Source organism: Cheilinus undulatus, linkage group 5 (assembly GCF_018320785.1).
Source record: "Cheilinus undulatus linkage group 5, ASM1832078v1, whole genome shotgun sequence".
NCBI lineage: Eukaryota > Metazoa > Chordata > Actinopteri > Labriformes > Labridae > Cheilinus > Cheilinus undulatus.
The window spans coordinates 43,180,575-43,202,084 of record NC_054869.1 but is presented as its reverse complement, the minus strand read 5'-3'; the positions used below and the strand labels follow the sequence as shown (position 1 = coordinate 43,202,084).

The following is a 21,510-nucleotide window of genomic DNA, read 5'->3' as shown; positions in this document are numbered from 1 at the left end:
TTCTTAAAAATCTCAAACACAAATCTTTATTAATTTTTATAGTCATTTATTGAAAATGTCAAATATAACTTACATCTCCCTCTAAAAACAGTAAAGTAGGTTTTATTTAAGCACACAGTCAAATATTTACATCTAAAACAACGTCACAAACAGCTGTTACTTTCATGGCTACTAACTGGCACACTGTAAAATAAAAATGGTATTTCTCAAAGGTGCAGTGTGTAAAACTGGGAATATTGGTGACAACTTACTATCCTTTGTGTTACTGTAGAAACATGCAAGATGCAAAAATCCAACATGCTGACGTCCACAGGTGTATAAATCAGTCATGCAGTCTTCCTTTGCTAACATTTGTGATACAAAATGGGTCGTTCTGAAGTGCTCCGATAACATTAATTTAGACCTAATCTTGTCCTGACCTGGTGCTTTCCAGAGCCTGGAAGTCTGGAACAATGCATCATTTTATTATCAGCCAAGCATCAATGACTGTGACTTTAGTGTTTTTGCCATGCAGTGGCTGGTAGAGCATTGTTCTGTGTTTTATTATGGTTGAGAGGCTGAGTTTGATAGGGTGGAGCTCCCTGCTGTGGCCATAATGTGTACTGCAGATGTAAATGTCCCATTAAAGATTGTAGTAGAGATGTTCTGAGAAGTAATTTGGCTATCCAAAGAAAATCTCCTGCAACCCACCTGTGGGTTGCAGGAGATTTGCAGGGGTTAAAGGTATGGGGCTGTTTTTCAGAGTTTTGACTCGGCCCCTTATCTCCAGTGAACAGCTTTTTTGTAAGATTTATTTTGGGGCTTTTTTGGCTTTATTAGTGATAGGACAGTAGACAGCAGGAAACAGGGATGAAAGAATGGGATGTGGTGAAAGAGGCCCATCTATATTGAAGCATTTGAATGCAATTTCATCACAGTCCCTGTTGGTGTAATAGTCAGGTTTGATTTGTACAGCACTTTAGTCAACACCGGTTCTTTTAAACGTGCTTTATAAATAAAGTTTGAGTTGAGTTGGGGTGGCTGATACTTTTGCCCATATAGTGTATGAATTAAAGGCTTATTCCAAGTAAATAAAATTAAACCGTTTTAAATATTCAAGTCATTAAACATAAATTTAGATAGGTCATCTTATAAATATTATGTTTAATTTCTATCAAGTTTATTCTGCTTAATGCTACAAGTCTAAATATTACACACTGTACCTTTAATGGTAATAAATTAAGTATTAAAAACAAAGTTTATACAAGCTTCATGAATTTTGTATCAGTTCATAACATAATGGTCTGCTGATGGAAAGGGATCCTGATATCACAAGAAAAAAAAAATGATAAAATTAATCTGTTATAATGGGCAAACTTTTTTTTTTTTTTTTACTCTGAGATAATAAGAAAAAGAAATGTAGTTCTCAGGAGAACAACCAGCTAATGGGGTGGGTAAAGCACATGGATGTATGTCAGCAGAGAGCTTCTGTTGACAAAAATCCTTTTGGTCTTATTGTAACAAGGGGAAGCTTCTCTATGTCTAATTGTTCTATGTCTCCTCTCTTCGTCTCCTCTTTGTCTTTTTACACCAGGTTGAACTCCTTCAGGTTTTGTTTGAGGATGGTGTCTTTGACAGCAATAAAGACAAAGCGGATGTTTTCTGTGTCCGTGGCACAGGTGAAGTGAGGGTACAGGGTCTTGTCCTTGTCTGGATTTTGTTCTTGGTACATTTTTAGGATGAAATCTTGAGCTGCTTCGGGGTTCTGCTGAGGTCCTGCAACACAGAGGGAGATTATTTCTCAGTATCCTTGCTGGAGCTAAAAACTTATTTAAATTGTACTGGTCCGAATATATGACAGGCTGTTTTGTTGGAATACATCTTAATAAGGGAGGATGTCTTTCATGAAAATCTTTCATTCTATCTGGATCAGATGGGTGATCCTGACCAAATCTTTATCTTTGTTTTGAACATTGACAGTGTAATTTCAAGGGTCTGTCAATAAAACAGTAACAAAAGATGAAAAAATTTGCTGCTCAGCTTCATTGCTTGGTTCTCATTTTAAAAGAGGAAGTCCATTCAATCAAAAACTGCACCTGTTAAGGTGTATTTACTACCCAGTAACAATCCTTTGCATTTCGTGGATTAATTTCACATGATTGAGAAGAGAAAAGAAAAAAAAAGACAAAATGATTTATCTTCAGAAAGTTGAAGAGGGTCCATAAAACACCAGCATTCAATAAGGGAGGGAACTCTGGATGGGGAGTGATGCAGCCTGCAGGCATCTGTGAGCGGCTATCCCCAATCAGAAATGTCCTGATTAAGTGTTGTGAAGTCACACTCATGACAACAGTAGACATGGGCTCACAGTTTCCACACCTATACCAGCAGGTAAGTGGGGATCTCTCCCTAACCAGTGGACACTAAACTTTCTCTCCTCCCTCTTTCCACTGAGGCTGTGTTTATGAATATAAGGCTTCAAAATCATTTTTCAAAATCAAGCTCATTTTTACCTCAAACTCACTAAACTGTATCCATCTGTAGTACTGTATAGCCTTGCTCAGGGGTGTCAAACTCAAGACCTGGGGGTCCAAATCCGACCCATGGTACAGTTATTCCCAGCCTGCAAAATCATACATATTTTTTATTACAACTGGCCCACCAGTATGTACGGAGCCCCAGACATGACATGGTCAAAAAAAAAAATTAAATTGCGGCCACAATATAGCTATAACGTGGGCACGAAATATTAATTCATGGCCACAAAATACTAATTCGTGGCCACAAAGTAAGTATAATGTGCCCATGAAATACTAATTAATAATATTAATATCATTCCTGGACAGCTGGGTAAGCAAATCGAGCGCACCTTCCTATCCCGGCGTCCAAGTCGTACCTCCGCCGGTAAAGCAACCTGGCTTTCAATGTTCTGTTTAAATGCCTCTCGGTAATAATGGTTCCTTGCAATGCCAAGCTTTTCTGAATGTCTTTGTAGCTCATTCCCAGCCTAAAATAAAATTCAGTCATACTATCCCTGTCCATCGTGTAGCTTTAGCCCCTCTGCTGCCTCTACCTTGGACCTTAGAGAAGGTGCGGTCGATGTCATGTGCACATTATACCTACTTCGTGGCCACAAATTAGTATTTCGTGGCTGCGAATAAGCATTTTTTTGGCCATGAATTAGTATTTTGTGCGAACATTGTAGTTATATTGTGGCTACAATTAAATTTTTTTTTTTTTTTTTTACCATGGGGCTCTGGGGCTCTGTAAGTATGAGGTCAACAGATTTTCTCTAGTATAAAAATATAAACTTAACCATGTTGATTTAAAATATCCTTGTTAAATAAAATTAATTACATACAAAGTCAGGAATGTGGAAAAGAAATTAAACTAAAACTTAAACTTTTGTATTTTTATTTCATAATTTGACCTTTTCAATTTAGAATTTTGACTTTTTATTTTATATTTTGTTCTCTTAGATTTATAATTTAAAATGTTGCCATTTTTTGACCTTTTAAACTAATGATTTTGACTTTTATCTCAAGTTTTGATCTTGTCAACTCAAAACTCTGACTTGAAATCCCATATTTTGAACTTTTAAACTTTAATTTGAACTCATATTTGACCTTTAAAATTCGGGATTTTGAATTTTATCTCATATTTGACCTTTTAAACTGATGATTTTGACTTTCTATCTCGTATATTTGCCTTTTAAAAATATTTTTTATTTTAAAATTATGTGCCCCTGACCTGTCCACAATCCCCTAAAGTACCAGATGCCCCCCTTTCTCCACCTTTCAGAAAATGTGTGCTGAAACAAGCCGTTCTCAGATTTTCCCCTCATGACCTTTTGTGGGGAGTTAGCACTGCCCCCAAGTTCAGTTGGCCCTCCTCGCTTGGAAGAAAGGTCCACCCTCCACTCCTGATCCTCATCTCAGCTGCCAGCTGAGAGGAGGATCATGAGAGCCTCATCCATTTCCTGAAAGGGTGCGGTCTGGGGCAGAGTCCGACAGCTCAGTAACATTTAAAGCCACAGACGCAGAAACAGCTCTTTCTGAGAAGGGCTGAAACAGAGGGGTTTGTAGACATGCAAACATCCAATACTGGAGTGTTTTTCAGCAACAAACTTTAAAGGCATGTTTCGGGGACCTCTGAGACCAATATAAATTGTCTTAAAACGGTAAAATATGTCTCATTAATTTCATATTTTGACCTTTTGAACTAATAAGTTTGACTTTTTATCTCAGATTTTGAGCCTTTAATCTTGTCATTTTGAGTGTTTTTTTCCACGTAATTCATTACGGGTAAAAATGACAGTCTATGGTTAAATGTTAGCCCTGTTAGGCTCTCAGGTTAGACCTAAATTCAGAATCTGGTCCCTGCCCTGATTGAGTTTGACACCCCTGGCCTAGCTTCTCCTATCATGTCACATTTAAAGGGGCATTGCTCTCTGAAATAAGTGGAGGCCAATGCCACTACTACTGCCAAATACCTATGACAACCCAAGTTTAAAAACACTGAAATATCCTTTTAATGCTCTAATGTTCTGTTTTAACTCTAACATTATAAGGTAATAGCCTCGCCTTAACCTTGTAGTTGCTTAAGTTTCAAAATGAGAAAAGCTTATAACTCATGATCTTCAGAAATGGTATGGAGGTATATAAAACAAAGAAGTATTATGACTCAGAAGTATTTCTAGGAAACATACTGACCTGTGAACTCTGGGAAGTAGGTGGATAAGTGAGAGTAGACGATCTTCTCCTTGAGGATGTCGGTCTTGTTGAGGAAAAGTATGACAGAGGAGCGCTGGAACCATGGATAGGTTATGATGGTTTTGAACAGAGCTTTGCTCTCCTCCATACGGTTCTAGGACGAACAGAAATGGGCAAAAATATTTGTGTCTTGCCATATTTAGATTTAAGCCTGGATGATCTGACTGTCTGATGAGCTGAACCCTCACCTCATTGTCACACTCAGCCAGGACCTGGTCATACTCGCTGAGCGCCACCAGGAAGATGATGGAGGTGACGTTCTCAAAGCAGTGGATCCACTTCCTCCTCTCTGACCGCTGACCACCCACGTCCACCATCCTACCGTAACACCAACAACAGCAACATCAGTGAAGGTATGTAAAGTCAAAAGTCACCTGTGATTTACGTTAAAGGGCCAGTTTTAAGATCATATCTCACCTGAAGATGACGTTCTCCATGTCAAATGGGTATTCAATGATTCCTGTGGTCGGCACTCGGACTCTGAGGATGTCCTGCAGGTCAGGGATGTAGCAAGGTTGTGCAATTCTGTCCAGGTCTGTGAGATAGCTAGAGTAAACAGAATTTGGATAACGTGCCCTTTTAATAAAGTTTATATTACATTTTCTCTACCAGAAAAAAAACAACTATGAACCAGAAAAGAACACCACCTCTTCATTATTAACACTCTGGTCTGTTTCTTCAGAGAGAGTTGGCACTTTATTGAGCTCAAAATAATTTCTCTATCTGGAACTCATTTCTGTTTACTAAGATCATAACAGAACACAACCCCAATTCCAGAAAAGTTGGGGCACTGTGTGAAATTTTGATTAAAAAACATGCAACGCAAATCTCATAATCCCATATTTCATTTAAAATAGAACAAAAACAGCATATCAGATGTTGAGACATTTTACCATTTCATGAAAAATATATCTCATTTTGAATTTGATGGCAGCAACACCTCAAAAAAGTAGGGATGGGACGACAAAAGGCTGGAAAAGTAAGTGGTGCTAATTAAAAACAGCTAGAGGAGCATTTTGCAACTAATTAGGTTAATTGGCTTTCTTCCTTTCCTTATTATTTTAACCGAGTTTTAGAGCACTACATAGCACAGAAACCCATAGAGAATAGAGAGCAGTTGTAACGTCTCTTTTAATTATTTATTTATTCTATTGCTCCTCTTTTATTCACTGTGTTGCTCCTACTCTATTTATCCTTTAATATCCTTCTTTATTATCTCATTTTTCAAATCTAAAGCCATGCATCAAGCATCTCAATCAGAAAAACTTCAAGCACAATATTTATAATAATCTTGTGTAGGAAATGGAATGAATGAACTTGTTTGATATTTGCTGAATAATTAAAATAAAGTTTGATTTATCATGCTCACTATTTGGTGGAGTCAGACAGCTGGTACTCTCTGCGTCGGTCGTAGCACTCCTGTATCCCGTCATCTTTCCACAGACTCCTCACCGCTGCTACCAGGCTCTGATCCATCTCCTCCACCTTATCCACCTCCACATCCAGGACGGCTTCTGCATGGCTCTGCGAACACGCAGATATTTGGAAAAGATTACAGATTCATGCATGTGTGAAAAGTACAGTGGGGCCCTCTGGGAGACCGAGTTTACCTTGTTGTTGGAGTCAGAGAAGGCTATATTTAGTGCCTCCATGGCTCGGACCATGGCCTGCATGGATGTGTAGATGTTCTGGTAGACCAGTTTGGCGTAGCTCCTCTTGTCTTCATCTGTGTACCCCCCTCCATGAATGATCCTCATCTGTTTGATGAACGTACTCTTTCCACTCTCCCCAGTACCTGTGTGACAAAGGATAATACTATAACTTTATCTAAATAAGCCTTTTTCTTGTATTATTTGACTTTCCATCCTTCAATTAAACATAATAACGGACAAATATAAATTCTAAATCAGGTCTATGCTGCACTTTTAATACCAATTTTTCCACCTTAAGGTTTTCTGCTGCTCATACAGTATATATGTGAATACTGTGTATATATATGTTTATTGCAGGTATCCATATGCAGAGGTTAGAGTCCTCCATGCACTGGTTGAGGGATCAATTCCCAGTATTGGTGCCTTTGGAGCACGTCTTTCCCCACTCTCTCTACTAATATTTCCTTTCTTTGTTCAGCAGTCCTATCAAAAAAAGTCTTTGGAAAAGTCTTTACAAAAAACTTCACTAAATTTAAATTCTCAGGAAAAGGTCTGAAGTGTTTTGTCTTTGCAAAAAATATTTTGACATGTCACAGTTCATGTTATGTTTTTTTAAAAGTATTATTTTTTAGTGTTGCATAATAATTCATCCAGTTCTTTTGGTCTTCACCCTTACAGGTGACCCCTTCTATGCAAAATGCAAGATAAAGCTTAAACGAACTCAAAAATAAAAACAACCTCACAAACCAGCCTTAAAAACAAATTAAAACTTAACTGAAATAAATAAAAAATAATAAAATGTAACTTATAACACACAGCCTCTGTTACATTCCTCTTCATTTCTTACAGCTCGAGCTCCTAATGTCCTCCATCAGACCACATGATGAGGAGTCATTTGTTTAACAAATGTACATTTGTCAACAGACCTGACTATTGAAAGTTCCTGCATGTGTGGAGGCTCTAAACATGCGTGTGAAGGAGTGTGTGTCTAAGAGATCTGCAGGACTTTTAGTTTCCTGGCTGCTTTGCATGGCAGCATTAATACTTAAATCTGTACATCTTGGCCGCCAAGGCGTACACAAATCCTCTGCATTTGAATGCACCTTGTTTACAAGTCAAGTTTCTTTGAGATGAGGGGGAAGAAAGGGAAGCAAACTCTGGAGGAAGGCAAATTGTGATCCTGCAAATCTGCTGAGTGAGTGAGGGAACAAATCAGCATGACATACACTATATTGTATTGGTCCACCCTTTGCAGCTATAACAGCTAAAACTCTTCTGGGAAGGCTTTCCACAAGGAGTGTGTTTATGGGACTTTTTGACCATTCTTCCAGACGTGCATTTATGAGGTCACACACTGAGGTTGGATGAGAAGGCCTGGCTCTCAGTCTCCGCTCTAAGTCATCCCAAAGGTGTTCTGTCAGGTTGAGGTCAGGACTCTGTGCAGGCCAGTCAGGTTCATCTACACCAAACTCTCTCATCCATGTCTTTATGGAGCTTGCTTTGTGCACTGGTGCACAGTCATGTTGGAACAGGAAGGGTATGCTGAAGCATTCAGAGTTCCTTTCACTGCAGCTAAGGGGCCAAGCCCAGCTCCTGTAAAAACAACCCCACAGCATAATCCCCCTCCACCAAACTTTACACTTGGCACAATGCAGTCAGACATGTACTGCTGTCCTGGCAACTGCTAAACCCAGACTCATCCATCAGATTGCCAGATGGAGAAGCACGAGTCGTCACTCCAGAGAACGTGTCTCCCAGTGCCGGTGTGCTTTACACCAATGCATCAGACACTTTGCATTGCACTTGGTGATGTATGGCTTGGATGCAGCTGCTCAGCCATGGAAACCCATTCCATGAAGCTTTGTTAAAGGATGGCCCCACAACACTTGTACAGCCCTTGGTGCTTGACACACCAGATACACTGTTTCATATGTCCATCGCATAAATATATTTCACAGCCACTCAGGAAAAACTCCAATTTAAAGTGACTTTGGGAAGGCAGGACTTTTCAAAATAATTTCCAGACAGTGATTGGCCAACCAGCACATCAAGACAAAATGAGGTAGTAGACATGCGTAGCTCCAATAATACCCTGAGCTCAGGCAGACACTGCTGTAGTTTATGAACTGTGGAGCTTATTGGTGGATAAAACTCATGTCACGGCCTGTTGTGAGAAGTGCAAAAACATCTTTACACCAGTAGAAGCTTTCAGTGTGGTTCTTCGCTTTTGTTCTGATAAAGAAATTTTGTCCAGTTCTGATTTAACTGCAGCTATACTATGGCTACATCCGAGATCATTGCTACCATACACCATATACCATACAAAGCCATATACCGGCTTCCAGTACTACTAAACCCCGCCTGTTATGATCCCAAACTCATGCCGACGCAGGTCAGGAGGAAAACAAAAACCTCTTTTCCATCATGAAAAGCTTTGAGTGCTGTGTTCGCGTTTTTCTAAAGAAATGTGGTCCAGTTCTGGTTAAACTGCTTCTATGCTATAGCTACATCCAAGCTAAACGCTACACCAGTGTCAGCCATTATTATCGGCTCGTTCTCTTTTTCCTCAAATGCCGCTAATGTGTCAGGTCCGTTTTCAGACCTGGCATGAGCTGAGAGGAAGATCAGCCTGGTAACTCACTGAGTGTTAGTCAATCAGTGCAGTGCCAGGTGTGTGTGTGTGTGGCCCGTTTGCCACTGATTGGGGTTAGGTGTGGCAAATTTATGCTCTTGGGCTGCAGCACACCGTGCTTGTCAGTACCTTTTTTTAGTAAATTTTATGAAAATAACCAGTTACCCCAGGGTTAAAGATAGTTGGTGCAGGAAAACATCAAAGACCCTTTAAAGCAAAATCTGAAATTTATATCTTAACACACTAGATATGCTGGAATATGGTTGCTGTAAATGTGAAAACACTGAGATCTACATGTGACTGAATTTTGGATTGGGACCGTTCGAAAGTTTTTCCCCTCTTTCCTGGCTGGGTTAATGTCAGTGGGTCAATATGTGGGCTCATGTTGTCACGAGTCTACAGTGGGGAATGACCCTGCCCATTAACACTACAATATAAAATCACAGAGCAGTTCATCTCAGAACAGTCTGTTGTTAGCTGATGTCACTGCCTTTATTGAAAGGTCAGTTAAATGCTGTTTTTCTGTTGATTAAGAGGTAAATTTGCCAAATCTATCAGCCACAGTGGTCTATGGGTCATTTAAAGTTTTGTAACAGAGATTTGAGTCAGATATGGATTTCTCTTCTTCTAAGGTCACCAGGAGGTCAAGAGGTAGGCTAATGGCATGAGTGCTTTCCTCAATTCAGATTGTATTTTTTTGTTTGTTTGTTTGTTTGTTTTTTCGGTGTTTGTTTTGTTTTTTTGTGAGGATTGTATTTATCCCCAGTGGGCGTGGCTTCAGCTCATTCAACAGACACACCCACACCATTCTGGAGATTTTACTGCCTCATTTTCATGATTTTGAACCTTAATTTTATAAACTTAGAGATGTTTTATTTGACTGAAATTTGACCTGGGGGTTCATAACACTGACCTGTCATACAGCAAACCTAAATACAGATCTATTTTTACTTTACAGTTTCTTTAACCAGCCTTTTTTGTTTCTCCTTTTCACACCAGTCTGGTGATCATTGTGTTTCTTCTGAAGATACTTTTCTCATTCTCTCTAGAAGTTTTGTTCCTTTTCAGCTGCATGGCAGCAGTGGTTTAGTTTCCCCTTTTCTCAGTATCATTAAGAACGAGAGTTTTTGGTTTTGGGCTTGTCATCTTTTACTTTTGTCTTCCCCGCCTTTCCCATTAATCGCTCCTGATTTGGTGGTTATCCTTCTAATATAAATTTAAGAAACTCGTCGTCTGCATTTGTGTCCCAATGCCCCTCCTACTAGACCTAAGATTGGAGCTTTGTAAGACAGTTTTGCCTGATGACAGATGTGGAGACTTGTCAATTCATCTGCTTTGCAAGATTACTTTTGTGTACATTCCAGTGTCTACATGTATGCCATTCATTTTTTTATTCCCTGTTAAAATGATGAATTTCCACACACAGATGTCCTCTCCCCAGTACCCTACTGGCCTGCTTGCTGGCGCTCACACTGATCCAAGCCCTGAAAAAAAATAATCAGACAACATGGCAGCAACTTTACTCACTTTTTGGCTTATTTTGAGTTATTGTGGTCTGATACGCCTCTGTAACTCTCTGTGCACCCATGTTTCTGCACATGGATGAACAATGGTTCCATTCATGTCAGGGCAAAGGAAGTGTACTGTGCCTGAGCATGGTGCAGAGCACTCACACTGGTCACAACCTGCACATTTGGACTCAAGCATAGGCATTCTTAATTCCTCACACACCTGTTTGGGAAAAAAAATGTAAGAATTCAACATGCTGGTTTGACATGAATTTAAGGATAATCTGTACCATGACCTCAAATCTGTCCCTCATTGGCCAGCAGGTCCTTTAAAGGTGAAATGTAGCTACACTAATGTTTCCTGTTCTGTAGATACAAAAGTGCTCACACACACACACACAAAGATAGTCATAATCAGTGGAAGTGAAATATTTATGCAGATTCAACCACAGCACACCTCACCACTACACTTCCTGGTTTTGGGAGAGGAGGTGATATCAGTGATGTGAATGAATGAGGTATGAACATTACAGATATAAGAAAAACAATCAGCTGTCACCTGATGCTAACAGAGCACGTGGAGGGAAATCTGAGGCACCAAAGAAAACCACAGCAAAGTCAGTTCATGGCCCGGGGGGCCAAATCTGGCCCGTGGTGCAGTTTTACCCGGCCCGCAAGATCATATCATATTTTAATTAGAACTGACCTGTAGGTCTGAGGTCTGCAGATTTCCTCCAGTATAGAAATAAAAATGTAACCTTGATGATTTAAAATATCCTTTGTTAAGTCGTGAAAATTTGAGAGAGTAAGGAATGAGGGAGGGACATGAATTTGTGTTTTCATTTAATATTTTCAATTTGCATCTTAAAATTATTACTTAAACTTAGGATTTTGACTTTTTAGCTCATACAGTGAACTTTTAGTATTAAATTTTGAATTTCAAGTCATATTTTGAAATTTCAAGATCATAATTTCAAATTTAATCTCATATTTTGCCCTTTTAAACTCCTAATTTTGACTTTTAATCTCATATTTTGGCTTTTTAAACTCATGATTTAGAATTTTATCTCATATTTCGACCTTTTAGAGTCACAATCTTAAATTCTAAGTCATATGTCAACCTTTTAGACTCTAAATTTTGTTTTTTATCCCATATTTCGACCTTTATCTCAAATTTTGAATTTAAACACATGATTTTGGATTTTATCCCATATTTTGACCTTTAAACTCATGATTTTTACTTTCTGTCTCATTTATTTGACTTTTGAAAACATTATTTTGACTTTTGTTTTGTGTTCTGACCTTCTGAACTAATATTTTACATTTTATCTCAGATTTCGAGCCTTTAAACTTATCATTTTGACTCCAAAAAAAATCCCAAATTCATTCATCATCAGTTTTCCCCCTTAGTTAATCACCTGTTAAAAGAACGTTTACAGTTTATTGTTAAAATCTAAATAACAAAAATGTTTTCCTTGTTGGGCCCTCAGGTTAGACCTAAATTCGGGTTTCTGTCCCCGCTGTGATTGAGTTTGACACCCCTGATCTAAACGGTCCCAGCAAGATTATGTAAATTATCCCGACCCAGCCAGGTTCAGGATAGTAAACCAGTATGATTTTGTGATATCAGGCCACTCACTAACAAAGATTTTGATGCCAACGATCAAATTCCAGAAGCCTGGTTTTTTTAATCTTAACAGTTTTTTCAACATGAGACACCACAGATGGCGACATAATGACTGATTTCCCAGTTTTGTTTTTATGTGTTTGGTGTGGAACGAGAACCAACACAGAACACCTCCACTAACAGATAAATACACCAAGTGCCAGAGCCACCACTCTCAAAACTCCAAATCTCACTCAGTCAAAAGCAGTTTTAGAGCAAACAAGCTAAACGTGGCTAGCTGTTGCGTACCTGCATCCATTTCAGATGCTCTACGGTGCACATCCTCTTTTTGTCAAGTTGACTGTGGTATGTTTTACAGGACACATGGTAAAAACATTTGTGTTGTTTCTACAAACCAGCAAGCCAGTCTTTTATTTCCAAGACCATCTGGCTGCAGACCGTACATCTCTAACTGTCAATCTCACAGACCGTTAATCTGACATACCGCCTGTTTCAGAAGAGAAGTACCATAATTCGTCGGAACAACACATTTCCAGTTTTAGATTTTTTTTTTTTTAATTCAACTTTATTCATAAACAGTCTGGTAGTTACAGTAATTAATAACCACACTGTAAACATTTCAGACTAAGCAACAATTCATAAATAAAACAGAGGAAAAACATCAAAGGTCTAATCCAGGATTAAACAGAGGTACTTATACAAATGGTGACTTGCTTTAGCTTCAGCTAAAGGTAGCATAACTACCCTAGCTACATAATTAATGTTTCTACATAAGCCAATTTAGCTAAGTGAGCTTTAGCAAATGTAGCTAAAGCTAACATAGCTACGAATCCTATGTAGCTAACTTGGCTGCTTTGTGACTTTGTCTTTAGCTACATTAGCTGTGTAGCTACATTATCTACATGGCTAAAGGAGCTATGTAAGCAACACCTGCTGCGTGAGAATGTTTTCATGGAGGATAAACTTTCCTGTAAGCAGACTGTTTGCTCTGCCTTATTAAATGTTTTGTAATCAGGTTTTGCAGGTCAGGTTTTAACTTTTAACTTGTGGTTACCTCAACTCCTACCCTAACTCCAAATGGAAGTATAATCTGACCTTCTTTTCTTTTGAAAGTTTAAGCATGTATTTCCTCTCTGTGAGAGACAACGTCTCAGATAAATGGTATATAAGTTGCTGTCAGAGATGTACGGTCCTCAGCCAGACCTCTCTCTTCATTTCTGATGTTCATCTTTTTGCTACAGGTTCACTATCATTGACATGGCTGTGTTTGTTGTGCTTCCTCCTCTGATCAGCTTACCTCTTCATTGGCTGTCGTTACATTTTAAGAAACAATTCTGCTCATGCCTTCTCAGCCGTCCATGGTGTTCCCTCCATACTACAAGATTTCAGATAATGAATATTGAATATTTAATATTTATGGCCCTGAGTCAGAGTGGCTCCAATCATCTTCTGGACAGAGCAGAGAGGGAAGGATCAATCCCTAAACACCCCACACCACAGGACAATCTGTCAAGATGATCTTCAGAACCAGCCAGAAATCAGGCCTTTACTGTTGAAAGGGGGAATCAGGCTGACAATAAACACGACTATCTTGTAGTGTGATCAAATGTATGTAAAATAAGTGCATAAATATTCACCCCCTTTAAAGTGACTAACCTAATTCAACAAAGGCCCAGACAATTGGTGCTAGTAGTCTTAAAATCAGTGAAATGGATATCAACTGAGTGCAGTGAATATGTCTCATGTGATTGTAGTCTAAAGACATCTGTGTCTGGAAGGTCCAGTGACTGGTCAGTCAGTATTCCTTCAAAGTCTAAAGTCCCAGGATGATTATGCAAGTTACCCCGACCCAGCCAGGTTTAGGAAAACAAAGTAAATCAGTATGATTATGAGATATCAGGTAGCCTATTAACAACGATTTAGATGCAAAGTATCAAATTTCTAAAGCCTGATTTTTAAAGATTTTTTCAAATCTTTTTTCCAGTGTGAGAGATCCCACACATGAGGACATATAACTGGAAGACATAGTCTGAAAGGTCCTGTCATTGATTAATCAGTATCCCTGGCAACCATTACACCATGGAGACAAAAGAACACTGCAAGCAACTCAGAGAAAATGTTATTGAAAGTAGGTCAGAGGATGGATACAAAAATCCCCCGGAGTTCGGTTAAATTCATCATCAAGACATGGAAGGAATATGGCACATGTGTGAATCTGCCTAGATCAGACCATCTTTACAAACTGAGTGGCCATGCAAGAAGGAGACTAGTGAGAGAGGCCACCAAGACACCTATGACTACTCTGAAGGAGTTACAAGCTTCAGCAGCTGGAGAGAGAGACTCTGCATACAACAACTGTTGCCCTGGATCTTCACCAGTCAAAGCTTTATGGGAGAGTGGCAAAGAGAAAGCCAGTGTTGAAGAAAACTCATTAAATCTCAACGAGAGATCGCCATAAGGAATGTGGGAGACTCTATGGTCAAGTGGAGGAAAGTGCTTTGGTCTGATGTTTCCAAAATGGTGCTTATTGACCATGAGACTGGACACTATGTTTGGCAGACACCAATCAATACACATCACCACAAACACACCATCCCTCCTGTGAAGCACAGTGGTGGCAGCATCATGTTCTAGGGGTGCTTCTCAGCAAAATTATAGGTAAATACTTGAGGACAATCTTGTTCAGACTGCCAGAGAACTACAGCTTGGGAGATGATTTATTTTCCAGCAAGACAATGACCTAAAGCTTACAGGGAAAGCTACACAAACAACATATTCATTTAAATTGTTATAAATTGTGCAGAAAGCTCTTCCACTGGTATACTCATAGCAAGCAGCAATGAGCTACAAAGGTAGCCAGTATGTAAATGCTTGCTGTAAATATCTACCATCTTTTCCAGCCTTCAGTGATTCATGTTAATCTAATCCCTAGAGTATAAAAACAATAAACTTGGATTTATAAGGCATTTTTAGCACTGTGCTCCCAGAGAAATGTCTTTCTAAGAGGGCAGCAGAGGCAGATCTACAGCTCACATCTTGCACATTAGTTCATTTGCATGATGTTTGCATGAGGTGCGCCCGCAGCAGCTAGTTATGGCTTTGAAACACACCACAGGCTGAGATGTGGACAATGACGCTGTACCTGAAGAGCTCTCACACTGCTGCAGGGAAATCATTTGTATCCTGCACAGTATTGAGGAAGTCCTGAGTGCTCTGCACCCTGTTTCCATTTCTCAGAACATGTGAAGTGTTGTTAAAACAAGTTAATATTTATGACGACGGTGTTAGATTCAGCTTTAAGAAAAACAAAGTGCCAAAGTCATTCTTGGCTAGAATCCTGCCTAAGCAGGGGCATTTGTTAGAATTTGTGAGAAGATAAAACTTAAAGTCCCTCCAACACTGCCTCAGCTGTGGTACTGCCAATACTACACCTTTATTCTCTAAATAAACACTTTCAAATAAGATCATCATGTTTGATCTCTTTAGATCTAATTATTAATAATAAGGTAGTAAGAAAGGTGTGTTAGACAGGAATTCCCTGATTGTCTAAATTGCACAAATTAGCTGGCAATAGTACCAGCAATAAAACGCTGCAAATGTTTAATTGCAGTTCCAGCTGTGTGCAAGTGCTGGTTTGAAATTTCTGATATCTGAAAGCAAAAAGTTACCATATATCTGGTGCTTTGCACTTTGTTTGGTTTCATCGTATCAAACAAGTGATGAATGATATTAGTTTTTACTACACTGCAATAACACAGTTGACAATTGTTAAAAAAAATTAAGTTGTGTCAACTTAAAGATCCAAAACAGAGATTTCAGCTCTATTTTCCTGAGGTGACAAATCGATTGAGTACTGCTTGAAACCAACCAAAATATACACTGAAATAAAAGTGTTGCATTGGGTCAACTAAAAAAAAAGACACATCACAGCAATTTGTGATAGATAATATATTTAGTTTTGCTCAAACCAAAGAAAAATTTGGTTGAATGTAAATTTGAATGTCATCAAATTAAATATATTTCTTCATCCCAAAATGAAAATTTACATTGACACAAAGCGAACTCATGATATCCTAAAGACCAAATTTCATTAAAAAACAGTATTAATGACTACATTGAAATTAAGTTTCTACTTAAGAATAAACTAATCAAACCACTCCACTTTTCCATCCATCCATTCACTACACCCCTTGTCCCATCCCTATTCAGAAGGCTTTGACTGGGAAGTGAAAAAGAAACCTTGCTGTGAAGCAACAGCACACACACATACACACACACATATAGTGCTTAACAAATTTATTAGACCACCACCCAAAGTAAGGTTTATGCCACAGCTGCCCTAAATTAACAGCATTGGTAAATACCAAAATCATTTTTTATGTTTCTGCAATGGTTAATACACCAATATGTAGAAGCTCTTTAACCCAAATGATATTTTTAATGCTAAAATATAACTATTATTGATATCCATGAATTTTCAAATTTACTGATTTACAAAAAAAGTGAAAAAATAATAAAGCACATTATTATTTCTTGATTAATATGTCAAATTATAGTTATTTACTTGCATTCCTGAACAGAAAAGTTAGTTTTAGTGGTTGAATGTTATGCTTGATTCATTTCTGACTTCTCAGAGAAGCCCAGTGAGCCGGCTCAAATTTGGGTATAAAAAGGTGAATTCAGTTTGAAATTCCTCATTCCTGTTCAAAATGGTAAAATGTGGAGGGCTCACTGAAAATGAAAGCGTCCGCATTAAAGTACTTCATGATGCTGGATGGTCTCTGAGACAAATAGGGAAAGACATAAAGTGTTCTCACAGTGTGGTCAAGTATGCTTTGGAGTCAATTGCTAAGACTGGTACTTACAAATGCGCCAAGGAAGAGGCAGGAAACCAAAGTTAACTGAAGCAGATGTCAGACAGCTCAAGATTTGAAGTACTAGAGACAGAAGGAAGACCACTGCTGATCTTCAGGCAGAGATGAACGCTTCTAGATCAGAGTCTGAGAAAGTCTCCAGAATGACCATAAGCAGACGACTGATGGAACAAGGCTTAAAGGGAAGAATAGCTGCTAAGAAGCCATTATTGAGGCCTGCAAACATCCAGAAACGCCTCAGATTTGCCAGGGAGCACAAACACTGGACTGATGATGACTGGAAGAAGGTACTCTGGACAGACGAGTCTAAGTTTGAACTCTTGAGTCAGCATGGTGGCGTTTATGTCCGCAGAAAAGCTGGAGAACGTTTTGATGCCAGATGCATTGCACCCACAGTGAAACACGGTGGAGATTCCTTTATGGTGTGGGGTTCCATTTGTGGATACGGCGTGGGCAAATGAGTGAAAATGAACGGTATCATGAACACAGCAAGAACGTCTACCACAACATCTTAGTGCATCATGGAATCCCTTCTGGACTGAATCTGATTGGTCGTGGGTTCATATACCAACAAGACAATGACCCCGAGCATACTTCAAAGCTGTGCAGAGATTATTTGACCAAGAAAAAGGAATCTGGAGTACTGGAGCTGATGGACTGGCCAATTGTGACTCAATGTCTGGATTTGAATCCTATTGAACAAATTTGGGATTTAGTAGATTCAAAGATTGATCGCACAAAAGTTTCATCTAAAGCAAGTCTGTGGGAACAGCTAGAAACTATTTGGACCTCAATAATAAAAGAGACTGTGGAAAAGTCCATAAAAGAAATGCCAGCAAGAATGCAAGCTGCTATCAAGGCCAAAGGAGGCCATACAAAATATGCTTATTATGCTTATTATGTGTGAAAAGGGACTATTTAGTTGTTTTAGTTTGTTACTTGCCAACAAATAATAACATTTTTAGTTTTAAACAAGTTTTTGAAAGATTTCTAAAATATTTATGTTTTCTCATTTTTATGACAGGTAGTCTAATAAATTTGTTCAGCACTGTATATGTATATATATATATATATATATATATATATATATATATATATAGCAGGAAAAACTATTTCAAACTAAACTAAAATGTAAAACAAAATGTGAAAAAGAAATTACAATAAAACCAATGAAAAACCCAAAAGTGTTATAACCTTGATATGTACACTATTAAAAAATGTCATTCTCTAAACAGAAAATTTTGGAACAATCCAGACAACAAATTGCAAGATTGTTACTTGAGTAGCTTCTTGGTAACATGAGAATTACAACAGCGATGTAACAGCAGACAGCAAAACTCAACAGGGAGTGATTCACAGTGCCATTAGGTGTATTTGCCCCCTTTAGGATTCCTGAGTTTTTTTTCATGTTTACCCAAGTAAATAGAAACTGCAGTGTTTGAATGATTATTTAAATTTTTAAAGGGGGGAAAAAAATCACAACTTATCTGGCCTGCGGTGAAGGAGCCACAGGTCTAACTCAAACCCAGGCTGCACGTACACACAGGGCACACCTGAAGCACTGGACCAGTGGTTCTTAACCCCAGCACAAGTTGTGACACTAATTTCTTACATTTTTCAATCAACAAAAAAAATGGGGCAGTATGTAGTTTAGATGGAACGCAAGATGTGGCGTAACAAAGAGAGGGAGATATATCCTTCAAAATAAAAGTACATCATTGACTTTTTGCCACAAATTTCTTTCTAGCCACTGAAAATAGGTGTGCAACCCACCTTTGGGTCCCAACCAACCAGTTGAGAATGAAGGCCGTAGACCGTCTGTGCCCCAGAATTAGGCAGTTTCTTGTATTATTAAAAAGTTGCAAGCGAACTCAGAAACTTTGCCAATCATTTGTGCAGTTTGGGCAGTGTGCAGGAGTTTGCCTGCCTGTTTTTAAAGGATTCATTTGTCTTCTTTTCCTCTGTCTTATGGAAAATTTGGAGTTATTGACAGTCAAAATAACAGATTTTACTGTTTTAAAATAGTTTGCTATTGAAGTACAGAACATTGTGGCAACTGTATATTTGGTTTTATCATTCAGCTTTGTTTGAGAGTATGTAACTTATTTTAAACATAATTTCTGAATGTATTTTCCATTTGCTGAGATTTATTTACCATTTTTTCTTCTGTTGCTTTATTTGTTCCACAGGTCTAACACCACAATCTCCCAGTTTGGGATCTATAAAGTTAATCCATCTGACATCCATCTCTATAGTGTCAGATAAGTTGAGAAACTAAGTTGAGAAATCTTGGCTCCATCATGGAACAAACTCACATATCCTCAGGAAACATCCAGAGAACTTCACTGGAACATCGAGGCGACTTTTGGTTTCAACCAAGGCTTCAATGTGACTTAAAACACACACTCGAAAATAAAGACTAATTATCTAAACTGTTCTGTGCTACTGTTGTTTTTATTCTGGAGCACGTTTGACACTTAATGAGCTAAATGGACCAACTAAACGAGGTGTTAAAGACTCTCCATAGTGCGTAAAAGCGATGGCGCGTCACAGCTCACATCCTGGATGTTTTTGGCACAGCCTGGCGCACTGTACCACATCCGGAGAGGAGAAGGAAATGTGGAGAAAAGTTAGATAGGAAAGCTTCACTGTCAGTCCATCCTCAAAAAAGGAGCATGGGGAAAATAAAGTTTTTCTCCAATCCTAATAAAAAGTTGGGAGCTATATCACACATTGCTGTGCAGTCCCTCTCGTCACGACACCTGCATGTCCAGATATGGCCAAGAGGCGGGGAAATGACCTATTCAATAGCGTTTTGTTGCAAAAACGCAGAAAAGAGAAATGTGAATTATGCACAAACTTTATGCTAGCAGTTTTTAAGTTGCTTAGAATGTGACCTAAAAGAAAAAGTGACAATAATGAATTTTACTTTTATCTCAGGACCAGAGATCCTTACCCAGCAGCAGCAGCTTCAGCTCCCTGCGGGAATCCTTCTTGTCTTTGCGCAGCTGCTTCTCGATCTCCTCGTTGATCCTCTGGTTCTCTCTCTCCTCTGCAGAGATGCAACATCCAGCCATTATCCCAGACTTCACCCAAAAGTCTTCTGGTGCTGACGTGAAGAGTTTGTGGGGATGAATCAGCCGCTTATCTCCTTTCTCCCAAATTCAGATGGAAAATGCGCACCGCATCTTCAAAGGTGACGCCTTCTTCTTCCTCTTACGTCCAATCAAGAGGTTTGAGGAACTTTAATTATTCTGAAGATTGTTCTTAATGGATAAGGACCAGGGAGGATTTTAAGGACGTTGGACTCTGTCCCTCTATGATAAGGTGCTGGGGCTTTTTGGAACAGGAGGACACTTGTTGAACTTTATGTAGAGGACTGTGGAGGGCGTGGCACGAGCTGTAAATAGAAGAGGATAAAAGCTGGCACACCGTGGTGACTTGACCATCAGAGATGCCTTTAGTAAGACACTCTATAAAAGAGATACGATGCGTTAGAGTAGGGATGGTGACTTTAAACTACAACATGAAAATGTGTCTTTTAAATTGGCACGTTTTTCAACTTTGTGTGCAACGCAAACTTCTATATAGCACAAATGTACGGCAAGATGTTGAGGACATCTGTGGAACAATCGCCACTTGGAAAGAGGAAGTAGCTTTCCATAGGCTGCCATGTCTCCGAGTGGCCATTAGGGGGCAGGAAGGCCAACCAAGAGGGAATGAATGACTCCAGCCTGGGTCTGCATCCTCACGCTAAAGGCTGTTAGTGCTCAGCTATTTTAAGTATAAATTTGGTCTTTAGAGTAAAATACTCTCTAGTTTTAGTCACATTTTAGTCTTTTCAAGACAAAAATCAGGGACTTTTATTAGTCACTAATTTTGTCACTTTTAGTTAAGGCATTTATTTTCTAACCCAATACTTTAAATGGCTCAAAATACACTCATGAAAAAACATGTATAACTTCTGGGCATGTTTGGGTGGAAAACTGAGGCTGAAGTAAGGGTAGATGTATCGAGTAACTGGAAGGGTTAACACAACTCTGGTAGTGCTCTGGGTGTCCTTGCATAATACCAGGGGCATGGGAAAATATTCTGTTGAAAAAGTAACCAAGTTCACACCTTTAGGTCACACTAAGGGGTGGATGTGGCAGGAAAGCATGGCCTGGGGCAATGGTTTTCACACTTCATTTGCCCAAAGCACACCTAAGATCAAGCCAAAATCTCAAGGCACGCCATGTTCATATCCATGCAAAAGGGCCTCTGTGACATGTGTTAAAGTATCCTCAGTTGTTGAAAAGTTTTAGTCACATATGGTTGCACAAATTCCCACCACGAGCAACTGATCGTGCTGTAGATGTCCCAAGGGTTCGAAAACCAGCACCGGCCTCTGGGTGTGTTACCAGGGGTGAAAAGGCCCACACAAAAGAGATGCCACTGAGTGTGACATGGCTGTGGAGCATCTCACT

The 21,510-nt window shown here is 39.0% G+C and overlaps 1 protein-coding gene across 1 annotated transcript; it reads right to left on the bottom strand.

Moving 5' to 3' along the window:
- Positions 1-49: 49 nt before the first annotated feature.
- On the bottom strand, positions 50-20,371 carry LOC121510093 (guanine nucleotide-binding protein subunit alpha-14-like). The gene is made up of 7 exons (XM_041787991.1): positions 20,001-20,371; positions 6,362-6,546; positions 6,121-6,275; positions 5,169-5,297; positions 4,940-5,069; positions 4,692-4,845; positions 50-1,755 (listed from the first exon to the last, which is right to left on the bottom strand). Exons 1-7 carry the CDS (start codon positions 20,119-20,121, stop codon positions 1,565-1,567), a joined length of 1,065 nt encoding a protein of 354 aa, XP_041643925.1. The 5' UTR covers positions 20,122-20,371; the 3' UTR covers positions 50-1,564.
- Between the last annotated feature and the right edge of the window lie 1,139 nt (positions 20,372-21,510).